This window comes from Epinephelus fuscoguttatus, linkage group LG19 (assembly GCF_011397635.1).
Source record: "Epinephelus fuscoguttatus linkage group LG19, E.fuscoguttatus.final_Chr_v1".
NCBI lineage: Eukaryota > Metazoa > Chordata > Actinopteri > Perciformes > Serranidae > Epinephelus > Epinephelus fuscoguttatus.
The window spans coordinates 5,251,579-5,276,890 of NC_064770.1; the positions used below are offsets into that span (position 1 = coordinate 5,251,579).

At 39.3% G+C, this 25,312-nt stretch overlaps 1 protein-coding gene across 1 annotated transcript in view; it reads right to left on the reverse strand.

Annotated features, from left to right (window-relative positions):
• Positions 1 to 379: 379 nt before the first annotated feature.
• The window catches only part of LOC125878809 (junction plakoglobin-like), a 237,920-nt gene continuing 212,987 nt past the window's right edge, over positions 380 to 25,312 (reverse strand). The window contains exons 14-17 of the mRNA XM_049560200.1: positions 25,168 to 25,289; positions 19,079 to 19,121; positions 4,719 to 4,858; positions 380 to 2,085 (exon numbers count right to left, since the gene is read on the reverse strand). Of these exons, the coding sequence (XP_049416157.1) occupies positions 4,722 to 4,858; positions 19,079 to 19,121; positions 25,168 to 25,289 (302 nt within the window). The 3' untranslated portion in view covers positions 380 to 2,085; positions 4,719 to 4,721. The remainder of the gene's footprint in view (positions 2,086 to 4,718; positions 4,859 to 19,078; positions 19,122 to 25,167; positions 25,290 to 25,312) is intronic.

The following is a 25,312-nucleotide window of genomic DNA, read 5'->3' on the forward strand; positions in this document are numbered from 1 at the left end:
GTTGCCCAAGTGAAAACAAACCCAGCAAAGAGAAGGGAAACACAATCCCCATTGTTATGTGCATTTCCTTTGTATGTGTACATTTATTGTCATGATTAAGTGAAAATATGTGTTAAAGGAAAAATTGGGGGCGTTTTGTTTGATAACTGAATGTTTGTCATTGTGACATGAGTTTTTAATGCCACATTAAAGTAATAATTGTTTTTAAATGTTTTCATTCAGTTCTGACAAAGTAAATGCATACATAACAGGAAATACATATAACAATGTGTATTGTATTTCATTTTATTGTTTGATTTGTTTTAATATAGCCATTTTTAATTATTCTATAGAGCTGGATAGTCCTCCATGCAAGCAGAATAAACATATACCAAACCAGTTGAAAATAACAAAATTTAATGATGTTCAGATTCAGGAACAGTATAGCTGTGGTAGATTGCCTCAGCAATTGATAAGTCATTGTAGTTGTGCTTTCTTAACATTGCAGGCTAAGGCTGCTTATGTTGGTATGGCAACCAAAAACAGCAGCTGTGTAGTGTACAAGCACTGTTAGCAGCTTCTGGTGCACAGAGCAGTTTTCCCCCAACTGTCCACGATGTCCACACTCCAGCTGCAGCTACTTAAATGCAGACGATGTATTTGGTACTATGAAGTGATGGTTAGGTAGAAACTGTGCTGTACAACAATCAGAGACTGAATCTTTTATGCTGTGATCAGCAGCATGTATTATAATATCATAATTAGAGCTTGGAGCCCCCACCACTCTCTTAATAGTGACATAGAGTTATTGACCAATTTCTTTGATCCACGCATCCTATAGTACAAAAGTCATTTGCCATTAGTGTATGTGTAATCATGGTGCAAATACTGTTGTAAATTTACTCTGCAGAATACTTCATGTCCCCCACGAAGGTGTGCACAAGCTGATCAAAGAGCTGTGGTCCATTCCCACCAGAAAGGTGTGGCTCCAAATGGCTGTGATTGGAAGGTGATGGGATTTGTGGGCTGATGCCAAAGGTGCCAAAGAAATTTGTAGTCCATATCCTATGGACATTTGAACAGAATATCCGCTTGGTGAAAGTGAGGCTGGAACATGGTGGGATTTGTAGTCCAGTTCCTCACTTAGACTTTCCAAATGGTTGGTGTAATCCAAAATGGCTTGTAAAACCCAGATGTCTTTCGTTTTTTCTCTCAGTGTGTAAAGGTGAAGAATATTTCAATGAGTACACAATACTACCATGCAACAACCACACATGGACACCCTGGGACATGTGCACTGTTCAAATACACAGAGGAGACATCTAAAAGACAGCAGCTAAAGGCTGGGATACACGGGTAGCATTTGGTAGCAATGGTGATCAGGACAAAGTCTATTCCTGATAAATGCTGCCTGTTTTGCAGGCAAATCCTTAGTTTTTTTAAGTAAGGGTTTTTATCGTGTCATTAAAACATTTGGTTAAACTGGGGTTAACTTTAATGCAATGAAACTTCTTACTGACTTATATGGGTGTTTCCCATGAGGTATCCGTATGTGGGAAAAAAATCTCTGGAAATCACAACTTATATTAAGACAGGCATTAGATTACTGAAATCACACTTTAAAATTGATGTTGCAACATTTCAGCAAAATCAAATTCTCTCTAACCAGTAAATCTTAACAGATGAAAGCTAAAACATTTGGTAAGGATAATCAGATGAGTTTGGTTAAGCCCCTCCTGCTCACCCTGCACATTCCAAACAGTTAACATAATGCATTCTTGCCTAATTTGATTGCTTCAAAAAGGTACCCGTGTAACAATGCCTCAAAACTTCAGACACCCCCCCCCCCACTTCCACCCCACAGTAAAACATTATAACAAAGTTACATTTTCATTTACAGAAACAATAAATCTCTTTATTAATAAGCAACCTCTTTTGGTAGTTCTTGATTGCCAGATGAGATTTTTTTTTCCATCCGTTGGGAAGGGCTGATTCCCTTTGTGATTAAAAACTCCAATCTCCTTCTTCCTCCATCCATTCCCCCAGTCTTTCTTCCTGTGATTTGCTCATTCGCTTGTTTTCTTTCAGCATTTCTGTTTTATTCTCCTGCAAAAAAACAAACAAAAAAAAAAACAGCAAATATTCTCAAGCATGACCATCAACTAACCTGGATTCAAAAAGATAAGAAGAAATAAAATATCTGCACTGTGATCGCATTAGTTAAGCACTCTGAAAAAGTAGAGTAATTGCAGGTACTTCAGACTGCACAGCCAATCTCCTGGCAGCAAGTTTTAACAACCTGTTCTCATTCCCAAGCTGTCAAAAAGGACACTTTGCACGCCCCTTGGTATCACATAGTGAGACACAGGGCACCCTCTAACATCTCTGTAGCTGAAACACATTGTAACACATGGTTAATGTTGTGAAACAGTCAAGGTTAGGTTTAGATAACAAAAGTACTTGGTTAGGTTTAGAAAAAAGATAATGTTTGCTTTGTAACGTGATGTTATTACATCCCATGAGTGACATCAGTGCATGACAACTGTACATAAAATATGTAACATTATGTTACAACATCACTGACTTTTCGCAAAATCAGGTTTTGTGTGACCAGTCCACCAACCCATCCTCCTAACCCTATGCAGACTTTATCGTTCTTTATAGCACGCAGATTGCTCTCAGTGTCAAGTATCCCAAGGGGTGGGTTTATACTGGGGTAAATTGAAAGCCTGGTGCATCTCGCTAAAGGGTGCCTTTAACATCAATGTCAATAAAAGCTTCAGTATTGATGACCTGAGGATGAAAATGGGCTGGTTTTATATGGCAAAATCAATCTAATGGAATCGTTCCATACTTTTGGAAGTAGGCATATTCACTTACTTTTCCAGAGTGGGAATTTTTTGCATGAAGTACAGAATCAATGTCTAGCCCTGTTCAGAAATACACCAACCAACATCTCTATGGAACACCAATATCAGCCGGTTCTCATTCCCAAGGTATCAAATGCGGCAGCTTGGTCAGTGACCATCAGGGTCTCATTCTGATGCAGAAAACATGTATCTGTATGAGATGTGCTGGGCTTTTAACTCCAATGTAAACCCATCAGCAAGTCCAAGCCGGGAAAGAGGGAGAGGTAGTGGGTGGGTTAAACCAACACAGGACTTTCACATATGACATAAATGTCACATGACACATGTAACATACATCATGTCATACAATCATTAACTCACTGAAGTTATGTAACAAACAGTTATTTTAACCCAAACCATGACCTTTTTTCTAAACCTAAAGTAGTTTTAGTGTCCAAACCTATGTAAATTTTATTTTGAAAAGACACTTAACTCATATTTGATCAGCACTGCCTAGTTTGACAGTGTGACTGCAGTTCACAAGCAGCGTTGGACATGACTGACAGGAGAGTTAGAGACTCCTGGGCTCTGATTGGTTATTTTCATTCACATGCGGTAATGACATTAAAAGCAAAACAAAGTAATAGAGTGGGCAAATGAGTATGATTATTTTACAGATTATGTCTCATTAATGCTTTATAGCTATAGAGACAGTTGCAGCAAATATCACAAAAAGTTATTTAATAAGAGTTACCAACTACAGCTTTCAAGCTCTTTTCCTCTTTTCAGCTGGTAAACAACAACACTGCATCACAGCCAACATCTGGTAAGGAGTGAGAGACAGCTGTCCAACCAAATTATTATTTCATGGTTGCAACATCGTCTGACAGAGTCTTTATAATTTCAAGCTAATGACAACAGCTGTGCTTTATCATCTGCTATAACAATGTTTAAAATGTGGGATCACAGAAAAGTCAGACATGTCAGGAAGTTGTCTTCTTACCTTTACTGTCACACAAACCCCACCCTCACTGAGCTGGGTTACATCATTGTTTTGTGACAGCTGTATACACTAAAACATCAAGCTGATGTTTTACACTAGAAACTGTTTTGACAAATCTTCATGGTGCCTGAAATTCTTACTGTGAAAATCACAACATTTAAAGGTTGGCATATGGTCACCAAGAATGGTCCATTGTTATTACAAAACACTATAAAATGTACTACTTTAGTGTAGGAGTAAATCACTTGATGATATTCACTTTTAGTCAAGAGTTTTTTCCTTTGTTGGCTCTTTAGAGTAATTCTTTGACACAGAAGAAGTTTGACACATGAAGGCAGTTAAGGTCCATCTGTTATTGGTGAGAGTAACTGTTGGGGCATAATTCCTGGATGACTGCAGATTATGCTTGTTTAAGCACAATATGTTGGAAAACTCTATCAGCATGTCAGAGGGAAATATCTTTATAACATGGATGACATATTCAACTCTGGTTCCTCATTTGTGTTCACCATACCAGTGACACTTGCTATATTAACCTGCACTTAAGAATTTATCTTTTACACATGCTAAGACAAAGTCCTTATTATGGTGAGTTTAAATCTACAAATTTCACTGTTACCACTTGAATTATTTTATTTCCTTTGTAATCTCTGGTTTCTGAAAGTGTTATAATGTGTGTTGTAAAGCTGTCGATATGAATGAACAAGATTATTTTTATGATTATTATTGTTGTTTTTGTCACAAGAGATACTGAACCAAGGAACATTGGTTGTGCAGGAAACTTTATTTCTTAAGTTTTAAATATTGCATCATTTGAGACCAAAGTTTTAGAAAGGAATAAGAGAAATGAAACTTCTTAAACTGTGAACACAGTGTTGTGTGCTTACCTGTTAGAGTGGTTCAGGGTAGGCCTGTCTTGGGTCATAGGTCATGTCGGGGATGTAGGGCTCATGGAGGTCCGGGTCTAGCGGCAGGCTGTCCAGAGGCAGATCAGCATAACCATAGGGAGGGTAAGCGCCATCTAACTCTGAGACACACACACACACACACACACACACACACACACACACACACACACAGGAGCAGAGACTGATCAACCAAATATATTCTAGAACTGCACTCATTACCCAGAACATACTGGTGATATTTTGTACAGAGCAAACCAATCACCAGAAGAAATGTTGCAAAAAAACGATTGTTCTGTCTATGAACCCTGACAGTCGTTACTGAGCTGAATTTTATATTTTCCTTAAATGAAGTTACTGTCCATGTTTCATGGCTGTTGGGAGTTTGTCTTTGGGTTAAAATGAAACAAATTGTTCCAGAAAGGCTAACCTATCACGTGTTGTTTTAAGTGTGTTAGCAGAGTCAAATTTAAAGTAAACTTTACTGCAACTAAGCTTTGACAATTATACTTTGATGGCCAAAATCATAAAAGAAAGGGCTGGCAGTTTTTTTTCTGTAACAGATTGTGTATAGTGTCTCATATAGATGGCAGGCCCCTGAATCACACCAGATTGAAATCATATAATGGCAGACTTTGTTGTAGTGGCAAATACTATGTTGTTTTCCAAAGAGTCAATATAATATTGTGTTGTGCTAAAACTAATGATTTACACCCCTAGTGGTTAACGTGCGGTTAGATTTAGACACAAAAAAACACTTGGTTGGGTGAGAAGAAGGTCATGTTTTGGCTCAAAATTCTCATATTTGGTGGCACAATCCCTCCCTGGAAAGCAGCGATGTCTCTAAAAAAACAGTGCCCTGTGAAAAAAACAGCAATCAGTCATTAAACTAAAAAGTCGCTGCAACGCAGTGATGTCTTGCTAAAACACAGTTCTGTTTTTGTTGTTTGTTGGCCTTCAACAGAATTCTACAGTGGTCAGCAGTTTGGCAGATGTCTCGCCCAGGTTTCAAGCAATCTACTATCCCCTCCACCTCCTGATGACAAAGTCAGCACATATAAAAACTGGCATGACATGTACAGTATGAAACATACAAATGTAATGTATTTATGCTTTGCAGACTGGGCTGGATCAAGCCAGGCTCACTGTTTCCCCCTGTTCCCTATTTCTATGCTAAGCCAAACTAACCTAACTCGTCTCAATTTCATCAAATACAAGCACTTGGGCAGCAATCTGGAAATGCATTGGTTAAAAAAAAAAAAAAAAAAAAAAAAAAAAAAAGTTTTTTTTCTTCCTTTACCTCTGGAGGCACAGCCCGGAGTTTTTCGACTAACATAAGTGCAGGGGCCTCGGTGATCGATCACGCCCTTCACTTCCGGCGGTGCCCCCAGGGAATCGCCGTGTTGTTTACAAATACTTCGGGTAGAAAACCAGCAGAGTTTAGCTATATATCGCATTTTTCACGTCACTATATCACCGTGTAGACTAATCTGATGTTAAGTCTATAAACACGATGACTGAACAAACGTTACTATTTCTGTGTGCACGTTTTGTAAATAACAATAATAACATCGTATATTAGCTGGGCTAACTGTTAGCTGTTAACGTTAGACGTTAGCGGTGTCTGTAATAACCATAGACTGTATAAAAATAAGGTAATAACTCAATAAACGGCCAGTGAATAAATTTTTCCAGCGGATATCTTAGTTACAACATAATTGAGCTAGCAAAGCAGTTTTGTGTTGCTCTGCGTGGTATTTATTCAGTTATGGGAAATCACAATGTCTAGAAAGCATCAGTGGCTGCAGCTGACAGGGACAGTTAGCAAAGCTAACATTGGGACGTCATCTGTTAAAAGCCTCCCGTTGTTGGATACGACATGAAACTACTCCAGTTAGCTCAATCATGTTGTAACTAAGACATCCGCTGGAAATTATTATTTTTTTTTTTACACGTTGACGAGACGGCGGTTTGGGTGGAGTGCTCGCTATGGACGCAGAGCTTGCTGTTTCTGTAGGTACACATTTCCTGGGGACACCTGCACGTCTCTGCCACGCACCCTCCATTGTGACTGGCTAAAGTGCAGCATCGTTCAAACTCAAAGCCCCGCCCTCCCCCCTTCTCTAGTCATCTTTCACACAGGGCTGCCGACAGATTCTACAATGTAAATTGCAGAATCTGTCTTGAGAGATTACTTGGGCAGTGACTTCTGTGTCAGACATCAATGAAAAAAGCCATCCTATCACACTGCACCTGACAGCATCAGTGGGAAATGTGGCCGCACAACAAAGCAAGCCAAACCACATGCAAGTGTTGGCTTAACATAACCATGTGCATTTATTGTTGAGGAGAATTGTTGTACCGACATAGTACATTTATTTTGAAAGACACTGCATGCAAGCTGTATGTTTCCTGTGAAAACTGAAGTGTATTTTGAAAAGACACAATGCATGTAACAAATGCATCCAGGGCACCTTGCACATCATATGTCGATGAGGAAAGTCCAAGACCAAGGGAATGTGTTGGCTAACCAAGACCTGACTCTGGACCCATACTTACACACACACACACACATTAGCTTGATATCAGTCTCGTCAACTCACTCTCTGAATGGCAGCACAAAAATGTGTTTTGCAAAATGTAAAACTGTGTTTATGATGCCACTGACACCAGTGGCGGCTGCTGGTCTTTCAAACAGGGGAAGCTCACTTTAAGGTGACATCATAAAATTTGTCATATTGTAGCGAGGCAGTAACTTATAAAAGGAACATTTAATTGAAGCCATTTTTCAACCACACTCATGCCATAGAACCACAGCAAAACACACCTCAAAGATTTTCAGATGGGTTTAATGGTGAAAATGAGCTATATGGCTTATGGAAATAAGGAACTCCGGATGGCACTCTGTCAGAAGACTCCACTCGCAAATATCTGCATGGGCCTGAGCTCGAAATGCGATGATGCCGGTGTGTATTTCCCAAGCACTGTCAATCGCAAAAGGGTTCAGCCTTTTAGACAATTCCTCCAATCATGCATACACCGTGCGTCCTCTCTTGCCGCATTTGTTGCATTTATCCACTGACCGTCTCGCTTTGCTGCATGAAAAAAATATGCTCAGCGCTGTCTCATAGGAATGCTTAGAGGCTCCGCGTCCACTGTGCTGACATGAGAATGTATGACAGGGAGGTCGCGCTTGAAAACTGGTGATAAACAGCTGATGTTTGAACATCATAGTCATGATGTGAAACGCATCCTAGTGCACATTTAATGCAATGTAAATTCTTATTTTAATGTAAATTCAATAGTGCATATTTGACCATTTCTTCTATGAAATTTTAGGGGAAGTTCAGCCTCCCTTGTTGTCTCAGAGCAATCACCCCTTACTGACATACACACGCACTATTGTGTTTTAGTTACATTACTTGGATTAGATGAGGGCACAGAGAGTGATTTTATGCTGCGTTCACCGTAGATGGGCTGCACTACCTGGTCACTTTTAACAGAAACTTGCTTGTAACTGTCATGGTGTTGTAGTTGGGCAGAAAGAAAATACAGTAGTTCCTACTTGAAACTGCTCACAACAAGGTCTGTGGAGTATCTTGAGTAACTGGGTCATGATTTCCAGAAAAGACACTGCTGTTTAGTTTTTGAAAAGTTTTTTTTAAATTTTTTTTTTTTTTTTTATTTGGTGCTTTGAGCACCACAAGCTGAGTTCCATGTAGTTCGATTGTACTGGAGAGAAGGCAGACATCTCTACAGCTAATATCACCAACACTCTGTAGACTGATAAATAGCACTACAGGTAGGAGGAAATATATATATATATATATATATATATATATATATATATTAATTTTTTTGTGAACTGTCCCTTTAAGCTCAAACTGAAAATGGCATAGATCTATGAATGTGTAGAGGCTGATGGATGTATGGAGGTTGTGTGTGAGAAACATTCCAGTACTGAATAAATGAGTTCATTTGGCTCTAACAACTACACCATGAAACCAACACCTTCAGTTGACCTCTATTACAACTAGAGAGCAGTGTGCGCATGCATGCTTGAGTGTGTACTGTATACTACTGTGGTGGATTAAGGATCTAGAGAAAATGACACATGGAGACCCCAGCTTTAAATAGCACCAATACCCTCCTCACTCACACACACAGGCATGCACGCACACATATACACACACTGGATGAAGACTCAGCATTAATTAAAGATGGAGAGATGAAGGGATTTGCAGAAAGTATGTACACAGAGCAAATCAGAGGAGAAGAACAGTTTAGTGAGAGGGAAAAAACTGATGAGAGGAGAAAGAGGAGGAGTGCTGCCTTCAGCTTTTGATCATTCCTTCTTTTTTCTCCTTTGTCCAAATTCCTTTTCTTAACTTCTCCTCTCTTCTTTCATCCATTCTGTTTTAGTTCTCTCCTCCCAGTCCTTCGTTGCCTTCTTCCTTTCCTCTTATCTATCCCTCTTTCTCTCCTTACCTCTTATTACTTCCTGCACATCACTTCCTGCATTGTCCTACATTATGTCTCTTTTTATTTTATTTTTTTTGCCAAAAAAAGAAAGGTTTTGAATTGGGCTCTGTAGTTTATAGCAAACATGCTAAAAACTGCAGTTCCTCTCATGGCCTCTTAAGGCTGGCTCCAGAGGTCAGTCAATCCCCATAAACACCCATATTAAAATGTCCAACTTAATAGCACAAATAAACATGTTTAGAGCCTGTCAAAAAAAACTATTTTGGTCTCTAAAGCTAATTTGCCCGTTCAGCTGTATCTATTTATACGGGTGAATTTTCACATAAGTCACCCGTTTAAATGTTATTAAGGCTTGAAATCATACTTACTTAAGGCCATAATCACTTTGAGTAACAGTCGGGTACCATTAGTCAGTTGGTTGGGTAACATCCAGAGACGGTTGGTATAAATGGGCTAGCAGGGCTAAGCCCTGCCTATCTTTTACAATAAAGACGAGAAAATTATTAAATTAAAGAAAATATTAAAATATTAGTTACTGAACATTAGAACTTGGTGGAACCTATACCAGCAACAGCACTAAAATAGTCACAAAACGCAGGATTTATCTAAATGGGCTTATTTTTTTTACAGCCCATACTCCTAGAATCAGCTTCCAATCATTGTTGTCACATCATGAGTGACAGGTGTCATGACAAGCCCCCTTGATTTATCCTTGATTGCTGTTACTGTAGTGGGAGAGTGAGCACTGAGTCTTGCGAACTGTGTTAGCATCATGCTGAACGAGGTGGATTATTTTAAATGCTATCTATCGAGCGGGACCTCATCCAGAAATCATCGGACTTAAATGACTTGGTGATTAACTAGGGATGCACCGAATATTTGGTAACCAAATATATTCGGCCGAATATTGCAAAAAAACACACATTCGGTATTTGGTGGAATAAGTTAAAAGCAAGGCCGAATAATAGTGGCGTGTTTTGATAACGCAATCAAACAGCGTGCCGTGATGGGCGGAGTAAAATGTCGGCAGTGTGGTGATCCGCCCGTCACGGCACTCGCATTTGCGACTAAAAATAGTTTTGAGCGAGCAAAATAGGCTTAAATCATTCAGCATGCTGTGTGAGCAGCCTACAGATTTCAACCACCAGCAGAAACGAAAGGTGAATCCCATCGGTTGGGTGGGTTGAACGGGGGTCACAGACACAGACAGTAACGTTAATGTATTCCTGTCAAATACGCCGGCCATCGGCTTACCCGGCGACGGAGGAGTCGGCTCCAATAATATCCTCTTCTTGGTGTCATGACTGCCCAGAAGTACCTGAACAGCCGAGCCAGCCGAACACAGGTATGTGATGTGTCAGAGGAGAAACGAGCCGTTCACAGCCCACAAACCTCACCGCACTTTAGGGACTGTTCTTTACTTATGAAGGGACTTGCCAGGGGAGGAGGGTGGCTGGTTGATTTTTATTTTATTCATTTATTTTATTTTGATCCCCCCCTATGTTAATCACTTATTGATGCTGTTTTTGAAGTATGAATAAGTCAATAAGTAATTTATTCCATTGAAATATCAGTGATGTGTTATAGAAAAGTGATTTATCTTTTTATAAATGACAAAAGGCACATCTGCCTCATTTTCACTGTGGTATCATGATACTACTCAGAACCATGATATTTTCATTGGTATCGCATAGTGGGTCCCAATTTTGATACCATGACAACACTAATCTGGAGGGGGTTCATCTGCAAAAACTAATGAACAACTAAACAATGATATTCAGTATTCGGTACTTGGTATTTGGCCAAACGTTTAATAATATTCGGCTTCGGCTTCGTCCACAAATTTTCATGTCGGTGCATGATTAACCTGTTTGCATCCCAGAAAGGCCATCGATGTGAGCTTCTCTTCAAATAAGGTAGGCCCAAGCCCTAACCTCTTATTAAAAGGAGCATCTTTACCTTTCCTGTTTGTGTGTACAGTGGAAAATAGTCTGTGTGTGTGTGTGTGTGTGTGTGTGTGTGAGAGAGAGAGAGAGAGAGAGAGAGAGCTTTTGGCATCAGAATATTTTTGTAGTAAGCCCCCCCACCCAATTTCACCATGAGCCGCTACTGGTAACATCATTATGGTGTAACCAAAGAATCACAGAGTATAACTGTAGCCCTAACAGTCGCTATTTTAGTGTGCTGTTTTTTAGTTCATTCATTAATTTTCCATAACCACTAATCCTGTTAGGGGTCAAAGGGAAGCTGGAGCCTATCCCAGCTGACACTGGGCAAGAGGCTGCTACACATAGAGACAGACAACAAATCACACTCACATTCACACCTAAGGCAAATTTAGAGTCACCAATTGACTCCTGTAATCAACCTGATGCTGATGGTGATGTGTGATGAACTGACCACCAAAAAATGAGTAGTGAGTGAGTTATGTGAAAATTCACCCGTTTAAACAGATACAGCTGAATGGGCAAATTAGCTTTAGAGACCAAAACAGTTTTTTTTTTTTTGACAGGCTCTAAACATGTATACAAGTATACTGATTTTTGCTAATGATAATTAACACACCAGATCTGTCTTTAAAAAGTCTATAAGATCTGATTGAGATGAAGCAAGAACATCATATTTGCTGTTCTTGCTTCAACTCAATCAGATCTTATAGACTTTTTGTTTTTACATACTGCTGTGACTGTGACTTGGCTTGATGTGTATTAAAGGGGCAATAAGCGAAATCGTTTCACCGCTAGGTTTGCTGTTGTGCACTGCCTGTAGACCAAAACAAAGTGTGTCATGAGCCACACCTCCCTCTACCTCTGCTCTCCACCCCCCACCCCACTTGCCTCGTCTGTGCAGCCGAGCACCGCAGCATCTCCACGGACTATTACATCCAGACGGTCCCGGTGTTTCTTCCGCAGGCTCCACTTCACTCAGCTGCCCGACATACCCGCTGCTTCTTCCTACATTAACCTGACTAACAAACCAGGGCTCGGTGCTGCTAGCTGGGAAACTAGCGGAGGCTAACTAGCTGTGCTGGCAGCTGAGTCAAGTGGAGCCTGAGGAGAAAGCACCGGTTAGCCCCGCTTTCACTGCAGGCAGATTTACTCGCCACAGGGGCGAGCAAATAAAACCTAAACAGCCAACTTAGTTTGGCTTAGTTTAGAAGTTAGCGATGTCTTTCACTCACGCTCAGTCTCTGCTGTGTTTAGCTATTTCCCTGCTTTCCTGTTAGCGTTAGCACTACTCGGCTGCCACGCTAACGCTCCAACTCAAACTGAGCCGGGAGCCGGGAGAAGAGTTAAAATGTTAGCATGGCAGCCGACTAGTGCTAACGTCCCTACGCTTTTCCGCCAGGCTCAGTGAACCGGAGCCGAGAGCCGAGATCCTGGTCATCTTCAGGTGGACGTTCCGCTCTCTGCCATTTCATTTCAAAAATACACGCTGCCATTGCTCACTGGTTGTAGCCTTTTTTATATATATATACATATATTCTTTTCAGTTTAGGGTCCTGTTCTCGGCTGTCTAAGCTTAGACAGTATCATACCACCATACCCTCCTGTCATTTTACCCAGGTATACAGTATGTGACAGTATTTGTGTAGTTAAAATAAAATAACAACAACACAGAAACAAAAAAGAATTCACCAAAATTGTCTTGATTAGTCTTTCCATTGTTCCAAAATTAACCATCTCTGGTTTGGTCAAAATAAAGCTTTATTTTATCAATTAGATGTGAAAATATGCTAGATCTACATGCTGTTTGTCCACACTGTCTCTCTGTGATGGCCAGCTTTTTACTAGTCCTGTAACTTTGTCCCCATCAGTCGAAGTCACCATCTTCTCAACTCAGCTGCCTGTACAGTAGGGCTGTAGTCTCCTGGTCGACTATTCGATTATTTGGTCGCTATGCTCTCGTCCGACCAAATTCTCATTAGTCGAATAATCACCGTGTTACTTTCATAAGGAGAAAAGTGCTACATCAATAGCTTTCCAGGATTAAACCATTATTTCCTGCAGCGGGAGGGATAGGCTAAGTTACCTGTGAAAATGGGGGTGTTTTCAAAACACTAGTAACTAGTCACTTAAAACAAATTTAGGATAGGAGACAGGTTGAAATAAACTGAAATTTCCCTTTAAAATATATCAACACTGTTTAGATATAAAGATGTTTCTATATTTTCTGTATAGTAGACACACATTAATGTATCACATTACAAAATGTCACTTCACATTACCTTTACATTAACATGCCTTGCAATCTTTTCCCATCCCACCTCATGCTGTTTAGCTGCAGCTGCCATAATAGATTTTTCATTATTTTAATTTTTTTTTTTTTGTTGAAGACATGTTCAAAGTCTTCATTGTGATCATTTAAATCTCGGATTCAATTGGGATGAAATAAGCGGCTTTGCTTTTAACTCCGCTTTCTGCCACTGAAAATCATGTCATCTGCACTCCACTGATGATGGCTTTTGGTGCTCACTGTGAATGCGCTTCCCTCAGGCTGAACATACTCAGAGTTGACTGAGTTAATTTTGATCAGCCCTTCTGGAACTGAAAACTTGGAGTGTCCCAGCTCAGGCTCAGTCAACCCGGAGATTGGGATTAGGCTAAGAGTTTGTTGAGCCTGCTTTCTGAATTAGCTCACTGTATGCTCACAGTGTCTCTGATGTTATAAAGAAAACTGCTACTGCTGAAGAATTGAAGGGCAATGCATAAAATTTGCTCCGATGATGATGATGATGATGCAAAAATGTGTAATATTTGATATATCTGGGTGGAACTGATTGTTAAGATAAATGATAGAGTGTGAGGTTAAATTGTGTCTTTCAAATAGACACTCCTCCCGGGAGACATGCAAATGGGGGTCTAATCACCTTATCTTTACGTAACAGCCTCTGAATAAATTGTGCCGCAACGTCCACGACTTCATTCAGAAAAGGACACACCATGTCTCTCCTTCCTGGTACATGTTCAGCGAGTGATATGCTTCGGGCTTAGATGAAGCAAACCTGAAAGCCAGCAGGTTTGCTTCATGGAGTATGTTGCCATAGTAACTGAGTCAGAGTTACGCTAAACTGGCTTTGTGAAACAGAAAACTCAGAGGTTCCCTCATCTGAAGCTTAACATACTCAGAGTTTTCACTAGTTCTGCTTTCTGAAATAGGGCCCTGTACTACAAAGCAGGATTTGAAGATAGCAAGGTTAATTCTGAGGGTAACTCTGGGTTTTCAGTACTACGAAGCTGGTTCTCTTTTTACCAGGAAAAATCACCATGTCCACTTATGCTGAAAAGCTAACCTGCTTCGGAGCAGGTTAACTTCAGGGTATCGGATCACAAAGATCCCAAAATCTGATCACTGAAGAAAAAGTATCCATGAACAGAAGTCCGGAGTGACAGGTAAAAAAGAGTAGCCTATATGCTTTTATAGGTCAGTAGAATAATTTAATATTTCCAGGGCTCTATTTCCACAGTTTTTTTTTTGTTTTTAAAAAAAGCTTCTAACAAATGGAGAGATCATTTACAAAACTAAACACATGATTTTAGCAGGATTTGAAATTCTGCAAAGTTTGTTTTAGTCTGCAGTGATGCTACTTTTACACTCTGATTCCATCACTGCAGCTCAAAATAACATGAGACACCTACATGATGAGAACTAGGATAAAACAGATATTATTTTATCAGTGAAATAATCCACACACTGTTTACTGGCTCCTGTTATTATAAATGTAACATTTCGGGCAGACAGACCTCATCAGTCATTAACTACTTTTCCTCCCTTCATTTCAGCAGCAGAAACAGTCTGGTGTTACTTTTGTGTTTTATGTGACATATTCAGAGTACTATTATCATCATCATCCAACTAAACAGCAAAATTATATACTATACTAATGTCACATAGGCCCATAGCTCCGTGATGCCTGCATGTAATTGTCTCGAATGACAGTGAATTTTATAGTATTTTCAATGTTTAAAGATTTTCCATTTTAAGATTACAAATTATTGTTTACATCCACGCCACTGACATTTTACCGTCTTGTAGTTGCAGACACTTTTTCTATCGTTTCATCTCATATCACATGAACAAGCCTACTTCATTTATGGTTCTCGCAATTAATACCCTGCGCCTCTTTCACATGAACGCGCTCATGGCTGGACAGGAAAACCCAGAGTTGACTGAACTGGTTGATAACCAGCTTCGTAGTACAGGTTATCCAGACAGTCAGTGTTAGGGTTAGACAAACCAGATAAGGAGAAGATATCCTGGGAAAGTTGAACTGGCTTCACTTTACAGGCCTCAGGTGATTTAAACTGTTAAAAACAATCATTAGTTTCTCCTACACTGTTCAGCATGTTGTAGCTGGTCAGTAGTTGGTTTTACTGGGAGCCAAATTATCTGCAGAGGTCGCTTCTTCTCCAAAACAAATAAACTGTCATAAAAAAAACTCAGTGTGGAATGTAATTCCAATTCATATCAGAGAACTTAAGATTTATAGCTCTTTCAGTAATCAGTGAAAAACATGGATGATTAATACATACACATCCAAGCACAAAACTCTTTTCTGCTGCTGCTAATAATGTCCTGCTAGTGTTGCAATGTTTTTTCCATTTAAGAATAATAATAATAATAATAATAATAATAATAATAATAATAATACATTAGATTTATATAGCACTTTTCAGGATACTCAAAGACACTTTACAGAGAACAACAATGGAAATATGTCACTACTGCCTCTAGTGCTTTTAAAAATTGTGTCCTTTCATACTGCTTCACCCTTGCCTCAAGTTTTAGCACTGAATCACACATTTGATGATCATTACATACATGTGACTACAAGAATTGTGTTAAAATTATTTCTTGTTTGTGTTCTTTTAAACTGTATGCCCTGTTTTGTTTTTTTGTTTGTTTTATTTTTTGTTTATTATTTTTGTTTGTTTTTCTGTGCTTTGTTGTATTTTAGATAGCCTGCAACATCTTGGCCAAGGGACTACAGATGAAAAATAGCTTTTTGGCAAATGCTGGAATTTTTATACAGATGTTTTATATGGATGGATGGATGGATTTTTATACCATGTGTATTTAAGTGTATTAATTTGCACTGTCCCTTCATAATTAAACTATGAACACTGAATAAAGCAGTTTCACATAAAGAAAAAATGTTTTCCCAGTGCCACTTGGTGTGCACAGGCTTCTTACTACAGTGGTCGACGCGAACATGCGAATGTCCCTTTCTACAGATAGTGTTTAGTTTGTCTGTTCTGGACTACTGTAAAACATGATGGTGCAATATGACTGACTCCGCTGATGAGGACCGGCTCCCCATGTAGATATAATCTGCTCATTTTAAGCTAACAAAAACATAGCAATTCTTGTTTTCAGGTGATAATACACTAAAGAAAACATACTTATTATATTATATTCCATTTCTGCCAATTTATCCCCCTAAATTGTAAACACTGGACCTTTAATAGAAAGAGAAGCATCGGTATTTTTGAAAAGCACACCTTTAGGATTTCTAAATATCTGGGTATACCATAATACCTTGAGACCGCTGATCTACTGCTGCAGGACTATGTGTCAAATGTCAAATACCTGAGTGGATCCAATTTTTTGCTCTATCAGCTTTGATTTCGTGGCGTATCATCATCACAGGAGAAAACTTTTTTTGAGACAGACAGAGAGTGTGAGCTGTGACATGGAGGACAAATGACATGTAGTGCTACTCTTTATCACAGTGGCTACTCATTAATTGGTGGAGTGTCATGCTGCTGCCAGTGTTGCTGTTGTCTGACTGTTGGAGACTGTTCAGTTTGAGCACATTTTGGATTGGGTCTGACTGTGCTCGAGTCACCTTCAGATCCCTCTTTTTTTTTTTTGAAAACGTATTTATGCTCATCAGGTTTGTTTGGGTATGTTTTCCACTGGTCTGTTTTTGATGGGCTCCAAAGTTTTGGTATACCTCCCTGTAGAGTAAAGACCCCCACTGGGAGTGTTATTATGACATGAAAGCCTCAATAATAGAAATGACAATACAAAATAAAATCGCTCCTGCTTTGATTTTGTAACGCCTTTCACCTGTCCGTCTTGACTCAACATAATACAAACATAAATACACAAACACATAGACACACACACACCTATGGTGCAGCAGCTTCATGGCCCAAGTCTATTCTGTCAGCAGCAGGGAGCCTACCTGCATGATTGCTTCATGACGTGTGTGTGTGTGTGTGTGTGTGTGTGTGTGTGTGTAAGCACAGCCCTGGCCCTGCTGTTGAGCAGGTATATGACAGGAATACTAATATTCTCTCTCTGTATGTGTGCAGGCTGGCTGATTGTTGTGCATGTTGATGTCCAGCTTTATTTTAACAAAGTGTTGTTTGTTGTGTCTTGAGCATTTGCTGCTGTGTTGACAGCTCAGTTTCCCCCTGAGACTTGTGTCTAATGAGCCTGTGTGGTTTCTTTGAGGCTCTCTCCACCTTTTGTGAAGTTTTGAGAGGTGTGAGAAGGGAGGGTGAGGAAGGGCTTGTGTTTGATGGAAAACACTAATGGGACCAAAAATAGTGTGTTTTTTTAGAGGACACTGTGCTGATCAGCTGCCTCTGGTGTTTACAGTTTCCAAATTCAACTCAATGCATTACACTAATGCATTTTTTTTGCATTGTGCATATTTCTTTTACCTTATACTGTATTTTCCTTTCATACAGCTGCACATTCCTAGACAATATTAGGGTCATTCTGTCCTTTTATGTTTTAAATGCAGTAAAGCTCTTTTCATTATAAGAACAAATGTATTTATATTTTTACATATTTTTTAATAGTGAATGCCCAATTTATGGACAATTCTTGGCTTTTGCTTTGTCTCCAACTAAATGTCCTTGTCTATTAAATACCACACCCTGTATTTCCACATGGATAAAGGGATAGATTGAATTTTTTGATGAGGGGTTGTATGGGGCAGTGGCTCCCAACTGGTCCAGACATAGAATACAGATTTCTCCCTCGTCATTAGTTCAAGGACCCACAGTTTAACAGATTCAGCATCATAATTGCATTTGGCCATTGTCGTTGAGCTACTTTGCTGTCTCTAATCCATAGTCAGTGTATTACATACTGCAGATGTCTGTTGGTCCCCCAGTTTGGAGAAACGGTAGGAGTACCGACACAGAAAAAGTGATGTACTGCTGTTGATGGGGTCATAACTTATTATAGCTGCCTAAAAAAAGTTCCACTTTAAAAAATGTATATACATACAGTAAATATATATATATATATATATATATATATATATATATATCAGTTCAAGTATATGCTATATTGAGAGTATTTTCACAACTTTACCTTTCTGTCGGACAGCCCGTTTTGATGGGGAAGCTGTTAATGGTTTTAGTTCCCCATCAATGCTCTCGTCAAAGCCATCAGACTCCATTGACAAAAATGGTAATTTTGGCTCAATGAGCACAGGAGGTGCCTCAACCACCACTTTGATTAGTTAGTTTGTAGACTTTGGTGAATCTGGACGTATGCTTTTAACTGCCACAGTCACACAATCACACAAATAAAATAACTGGCTGAGGCAGTGGCAGACCAGCAGCTCCTGTGTTCAGTAATGATAAACCACTGTTGTTCTCTAACTGTGAAAATAAATAAATGAGTCATAATCAACTGCAATATTTTTCAACTGCTGAAGAAAGTTCACTGGCCTTTTAAATTACATGACTTTCAGTGAGAGGTCACAACACCAGTCATGCATCCTGTTTAACTGTTCAATATGCTGAAATCCCCACAAAATGTTGAACCTGTGTATTTGTATTTGCATTAAAACAGTGATTTGGGAATATTTTCCTGTAAGTCAAAGTACTCACCATCTGCTAGGTATGTGGGCTCCAAAGGAACTGCAGTATGGGCCTGTAGATAAACAGACCGAGACAGAGATGAACAAGTAATCAATGATTTTGTACACTGCTATGGCTACGTTAAACCGTCTAAAGCAGACAGCTCAATAAAGTATTTATAACACAGGAGATGGCAAAGGTAGACACACACACACACACACACACACACACACACACCTCACCAACCACACTGACAAAATAGAACAGTTCTGAACAACTGTAATTGCTCACAGAGGAAAACATAAGTGGATGAAAAAGTGAACTTGGAGACAGCTTATAACTTATAAAATGCTGAATCATAGCTAACAAAATTTTTCTTATTTAAACCAAACAAAAAACATGTGATCTTGTGATTTATGATGATGAGACAGAGAAAAAATGGTTGTAAAAAAAATGGTGTTTGGTATTAATTTGTCTGTGATGTTGACAGAAGGAGAGAGGCAACCGCAAGAGCAGTGTAGCACCTGGTGAGTCTACAGTGTGGACACACTGGAGTTAACTGGTAATTCATCCTAACACAGATCAGCACTTGCAACCATGTGCGACCCTAATTTCACGTCTAAATAATTACATTTGCAAGGCAAGCGTGAAGTATATTGTGAATACTTTCTTCTGCCATCACCTAGACACAAACATTAACAGAGCGGAGCAGTGATCAGCAGTAACGTTAACAAACAAGACTGACTGAGCAGCACATAGTGCAGCAATAATCCAACTCTGGTGTAGAAAATAACTCTGCTCAGTCTGTTTTAGCTCAAAAAACCTGTGCCCAGTGCGCTAAGCGTATTTTTCAGTAGCTAATATGCAGTAGAGAGGTTGCCCTCCACTGCTGGAGACATAACCCAAACAAAACAGCAGCGCACTCTGCTTCCCCCTCATTTTGCTATTCCCATACAGACAGAAGAGTGTATGCTGCTTTCAAAATAATTAATTAATGCAGTTAACTTTTTAAAATAAAAGGCTGCAGGCTATTTGCCCTTCAATAGTATGTAGTAATTATCATCATACCACTTCTGGTGAAATATAACGCTATGCAGTCACTGGTCACTACGCCAGCATAAATATCCCTAAAAACATTAACATGTGCAACTGCAGATGGATACAATCTGACTGGTTTAAAAGCTCAGGTATGGAAGCACTTTGGCTGTGTGGTTAAAGGCAATCTGTGCAAGAGCCAAAAGCTATGCATGCAGGGGTCGCGTTAACCAGATATTCTCGGTCATTGACCATTTTTTTACAACAATGACCGGAAAATCTGAAGGCCGTCGGTCATTTGACCGGTTGCAATTACCACCCCTGCCCACTTGGCAGTGGAGCGCACAGTCAGTGGTTTAAGTGGCTGCCGTTTTCACACTGCAGAGAAAAAGTAATTCATCTGCTTCATATAGCGTTGCTGACATAACGGCCTGGACAGGATGCGTTAGTGCCGCGCGCTTGACTGTCCACACCACAGGCAGCGCATTTCTCCTGCGCTCGACTCCACTCGTCTGTTCCCGTCAGTATTCGTTTTTTCACTTCAACAGGTCATTTTCAACATGGGTAAGGCCATATTTTAATCGTTTTTTATAACATAATAAGTTAATCATAATTTGTCACTGGACAAAAACAATTTAACACTGAATGAATAGGGCATATTGTTCTGACCATTTCATTTATGTAGTTATGCCTGTAGGCTCGGTGACACAAAATTAAAATTGCAATGAAGTGATTAGGGTATTAAAAAATGTGTTCCATTATGCACTGTTGTGTTATTTTAAATTATAAACATGGTATTTTCTCCTCATGTTCCCCGTACTGTTGTTATTTTATTTTGAAAATTGGCCGGATTCTCTCGTCTTTTCTGTGTCCGACTTCCTGTTTGGTACGATCCGCTCTATCCAGCTTGACAGAAGCGCTCGCGGCACAGGTGTGTGGATGTCTGTTCTTTTCGTTCATGTCCTTATTGATGCACACTTTATAACTTGCTTGTTGGATTTATTAAAAACGAACGAATGAAAACTAAATGTCTTTGAATAGGCTATCTTTATTATCATTTAAAAACGAAAATTAAAATGACCGGTAAAAATAGATTATGACCGGATTTTTACGACCCTGTTGGTCAAAATGACCGGCGATGAAGAAGTCTTGCGCAACCTCTGTATGCATGTAACTTTATCTGCTAATTTAACTATGGATCACTACAGATACAGTGTCCTATGTTTTAAAAGTAACAACTAGTCACACAGTGAGAAAAAATAATCATGTATGCAAATCAAAAACTTTGATGCATTGATAATTGTTTTATCAACTAAACTAATTGCCCTCTGAATCATAATGGAATCGAAGACTAAGGTGCCCAGAGATTCTCACCCCTAGGTGGTACATGACCCGAGAAAACAGAGGATGAAGACTGTGGCACACACAGAAAACGGCCAACATGGTGGTGGAGCAATGCGTATTTAAATTGGTGGTATTCTAAATACAATTTTGGCTTGGGTGGTATGATGGATATTTGGAAATTCCGACAATATGATTTTTGGTATTGGACTAGCATCACATAGTAATACCATCATATTCTGTTTACCCAGGTGAAATTTCAGGAAGGCATGAAAGTATGAAAAAATAGATACCTTGTACAGATACAGTCTTAAAAATATACTACTCGAGTGGATTTTGTTTTTGTTTGTTTTTTGTTTAATTTGATCTAACACCATATCCTAACTGATGCAATGTGAGTGACCATCAGTTTGATTAAATTCTTATCTGTTGTCATGTTTTAACTGGTCATGAGGGACATAACCTGCTGTTTTGAGCTAAACTCTATGTGTCTGTTGCAGGCATACAAAAATGAGGAAGCTCTATCTGTAGTCTGAGCAGTAGCCCTAGGGCCAGCAAAAATCTTTTCTTTTCCTGGGAGATGAGCAGGGAGATCTGGGTGTTGGTAAGATGGAGAGAGGTTTATCACAATTCATTTACACACACTTCTGACATTGTTATAATACAACACTGGCAGTAATTGGCAGTAAAAAAAAAGGTATGCCTTTAAGTTTTCTAACGCAGTTAAAAGTTTCTGTCCTTTTCTCTCAATTATCAGTTCTCTACTCAATGACCAGCAGCTGGCAGGCTGAGCACTGGCAGGGGAACAAGTGACAAAGTACACAAATGTGCTTTATCTTGCAAGCAGACATTAGCAGTGTACTGTTTCCCATTAATGCTTTTTTGGTGGCTTGCTCAACAAGCTAAGGTGCAGGTCAAGATGTGTGTTTATGTTTGTAACTCAGATAAGAAGGAGACTTGAGAAAGATTGTTATTCAAAGTCTGGCTGTAATGATGTCTAGTAGGAGGCTGTTAGTGTCACCACTGCCTATGACAGAACACTGATGTTGCTGCTGTTTGCTAATATGGTTTGCAATGTATTTTGTGGTCTTAATGTGATCTTTAACAGCAGGATCATATGTCATCATCAGGTACAACATTAACATTTACTTAGGATACATTTTAACTGACTTTATACTTTTGTCTAAGTTCATTTTAAAGTATTTTTACTTAATTAAAATGGATTTAGAGAAACATTTTTTACTTGATTGTGGTATTCTAGAACTCTTTTTATCCTTGCCTAATGGTATATTGTATACAATATGGGTGATGTCAGGTGATTCATAGTACAGGCCTAACCAGCCTGAAAAAGCAAGAACACCTTTGTGAGAGTGCAGTGAAAGAAATATGTTAATACAACCATAACAATATTCTTTGAAATTAAATAATGTTTCACTTATTTGTATGTGAGGGCTAAGTTAGAAGATGATGGTGACATGTAATGTTTTGAGCTTACATTTCACATGTTTATTCAGTAAGGTGTAGTGATGTCCAAATGAAGCTTCATGAGCCACCAGCTGTATCTGCTGAACCCACTAGATGGCGCTCTTGATGTGCTGAAAAAGGCTCAAGGGATGGCAATGCAGTTTGGTTTCAACCTTTTGTTGAACAAAGAGTACCAGAGTGGACCCAAAAAATAAAGAAAATAGTTCATGAAGCTTTATTTGGCCATTGCTAGTTGAAACCAAACTACATTGCCATCCCTTGAGCCCTTTTCATTACACCAAGAGTGCCATCTAGTGGGTTCAGCAAATACAACTGGTGGGTCATGAAGTTTCATTTGGAGATCACTAGTAAGATGTATGACATTTTTTCTCTGCTCTTGTGGACCAACAAAAAAGACCTTTATTGATCTCTGATTCAGTTGGTGAAAATTTCAGTTATGAGTTAGTTCATGAATTGACAGGAGCTACATAGGACTTGGGTCATCAGGGTGAATGAAAATAAAAACTGTGCTCATGGCTGATGACCACCAGTGAAAAAGACTGAACAGCAGTGGTCCCAGGACAAAACCTGGTGGTACGCCATATGTCTTTTTTGTGATAATAGCTTTGAAATTAGACAAAATAGTTGAGATGTGATTAGACTCACAAGTCAGTCTTTAGACGCTTTGCTTAACTAAAGACTGATGACTTTCTCCCTGATTTTGTGTTTAGATAGGCGGATACAATTTCAGAGTTTAAAAAAACTCCCTACGTTGCAGAACCAATAGTAAATCTGCAGGGCAGTCCTTCTGTGGCTCGCTGAACTCTTGTGCTTGTAAACATAGTCCCACTAGAAACACGTGTAGCGGTACGACATGGCTCAGCCACGCTCGCAGAAAACGCCGTCAAAGTTAGTGGATGTTTGCGTTTGCGGCGACACATTCTCGCCAACTAAAAGAAACAAACATAATCTTTTACAAAGCCATGTCTCATCCGTCCGGCCGGACTATAGAGGGAATCGCCTTGTTGTTTACAAATATTTCCGGGTAGAAAACCAGCAGAGCTTTTAGCTATGTATATATATATATATATATATATATATATACACACACACATTTTTCACATCACTGTATCACCGTTTAGACTAATCCGATGTTTGTAACGTCTATAAACATAATGATTGAACAAACATTACTATTTCTTAGCCGTTAGCGGTGTCTGTAATAACTCATTAAACGGTCTGTGAAAAAAATATTTTTTCCAGCAGATATCTTAGTTACAACATGATTGAGCTAGCAAAGCAGTTTTGTGTTGCTATGTGTGGTATTTATTCAGTTTTGGGAAATCACGATGTCTAAAAAGCACAAGTGGCTGCAGCTGGCAGGGACAGCTAACACCAGCAGCAAAGCTAACATCAGGACGTCATCTGTTAAAAGCCTCCCGTTGTCGGATACGACATGAAACTACTCCAGTTAGCTCAATCATGTTGTAACTAAGACATCCGCTGGAAAAAATATTTTCTTCACGGATGAGCACACGTTTGATAAAACGGAGTTTAATCTCTCTGTTCTCTGTGTGTTTGTTTCCTTGAGGACGAGAAAAGGGGGAGCGCACATTTCCGAGAAGGCGTGTCCTTTTCAAAAATGCAAGAGAAAATGATGGCCATTTTCACCGGTGTGTTAAACACACTTTAGAAAGGAGTGTCCCCAGAATAAGATGTGATTAGTAAGACTGAAACCAGGGTAAGGCTGGACCTGAGACCCATACCCATTTTTCCAACCTGCCAATGAGAATTGTGAACAGAAGTATAAAAGGATGTGGAGGTCCAGATAAACAATAATAGGAAAGTAATTTTTTTCTGATTCATTTCATTCTGAAATTATATGCAACCTTCACCAGAGTAGTGTCTTGCTGAAGTAGTCAGTTAACTGCACATAGTTTATTAAGGAATAGCATATTGGAATAGCATATTGGAAATTGGTCTGTAGTTTATTAAGATAGTTAAGACCAGATTCCACATATTCAAGAGGCCCCACACGTGGCCCCAATATTCAAATGTGCTCACAATGTATCAAACCAATACATCAATCAAGTCTGAATGTCAAGCATTAATGTCATGCTGCATCTGGAGTAACTTTCATTTATTGCATATTCAAAATAGTGTACTGTACAGCTGCACTTGCTTATGATAAATAAAAATAATAAAATTTATTTGTTTTTGGGGTTTTCCCATGTTGATTCAATGACTAAGGCCTTTATCCACACAGACAGAGTTCTTACCATTTCCCAGGCGGCAGGGTCATGTTTGAAGAGGGAGTGTGTGAGCTCCACTGACACTCTCTTCCTGTAGTCTGAACTCTTGTCCTCTGAAATTCGGAACAGCACTGCTGCAGCATAGGTGGCTGCAGGGAGACAGCAACAATAC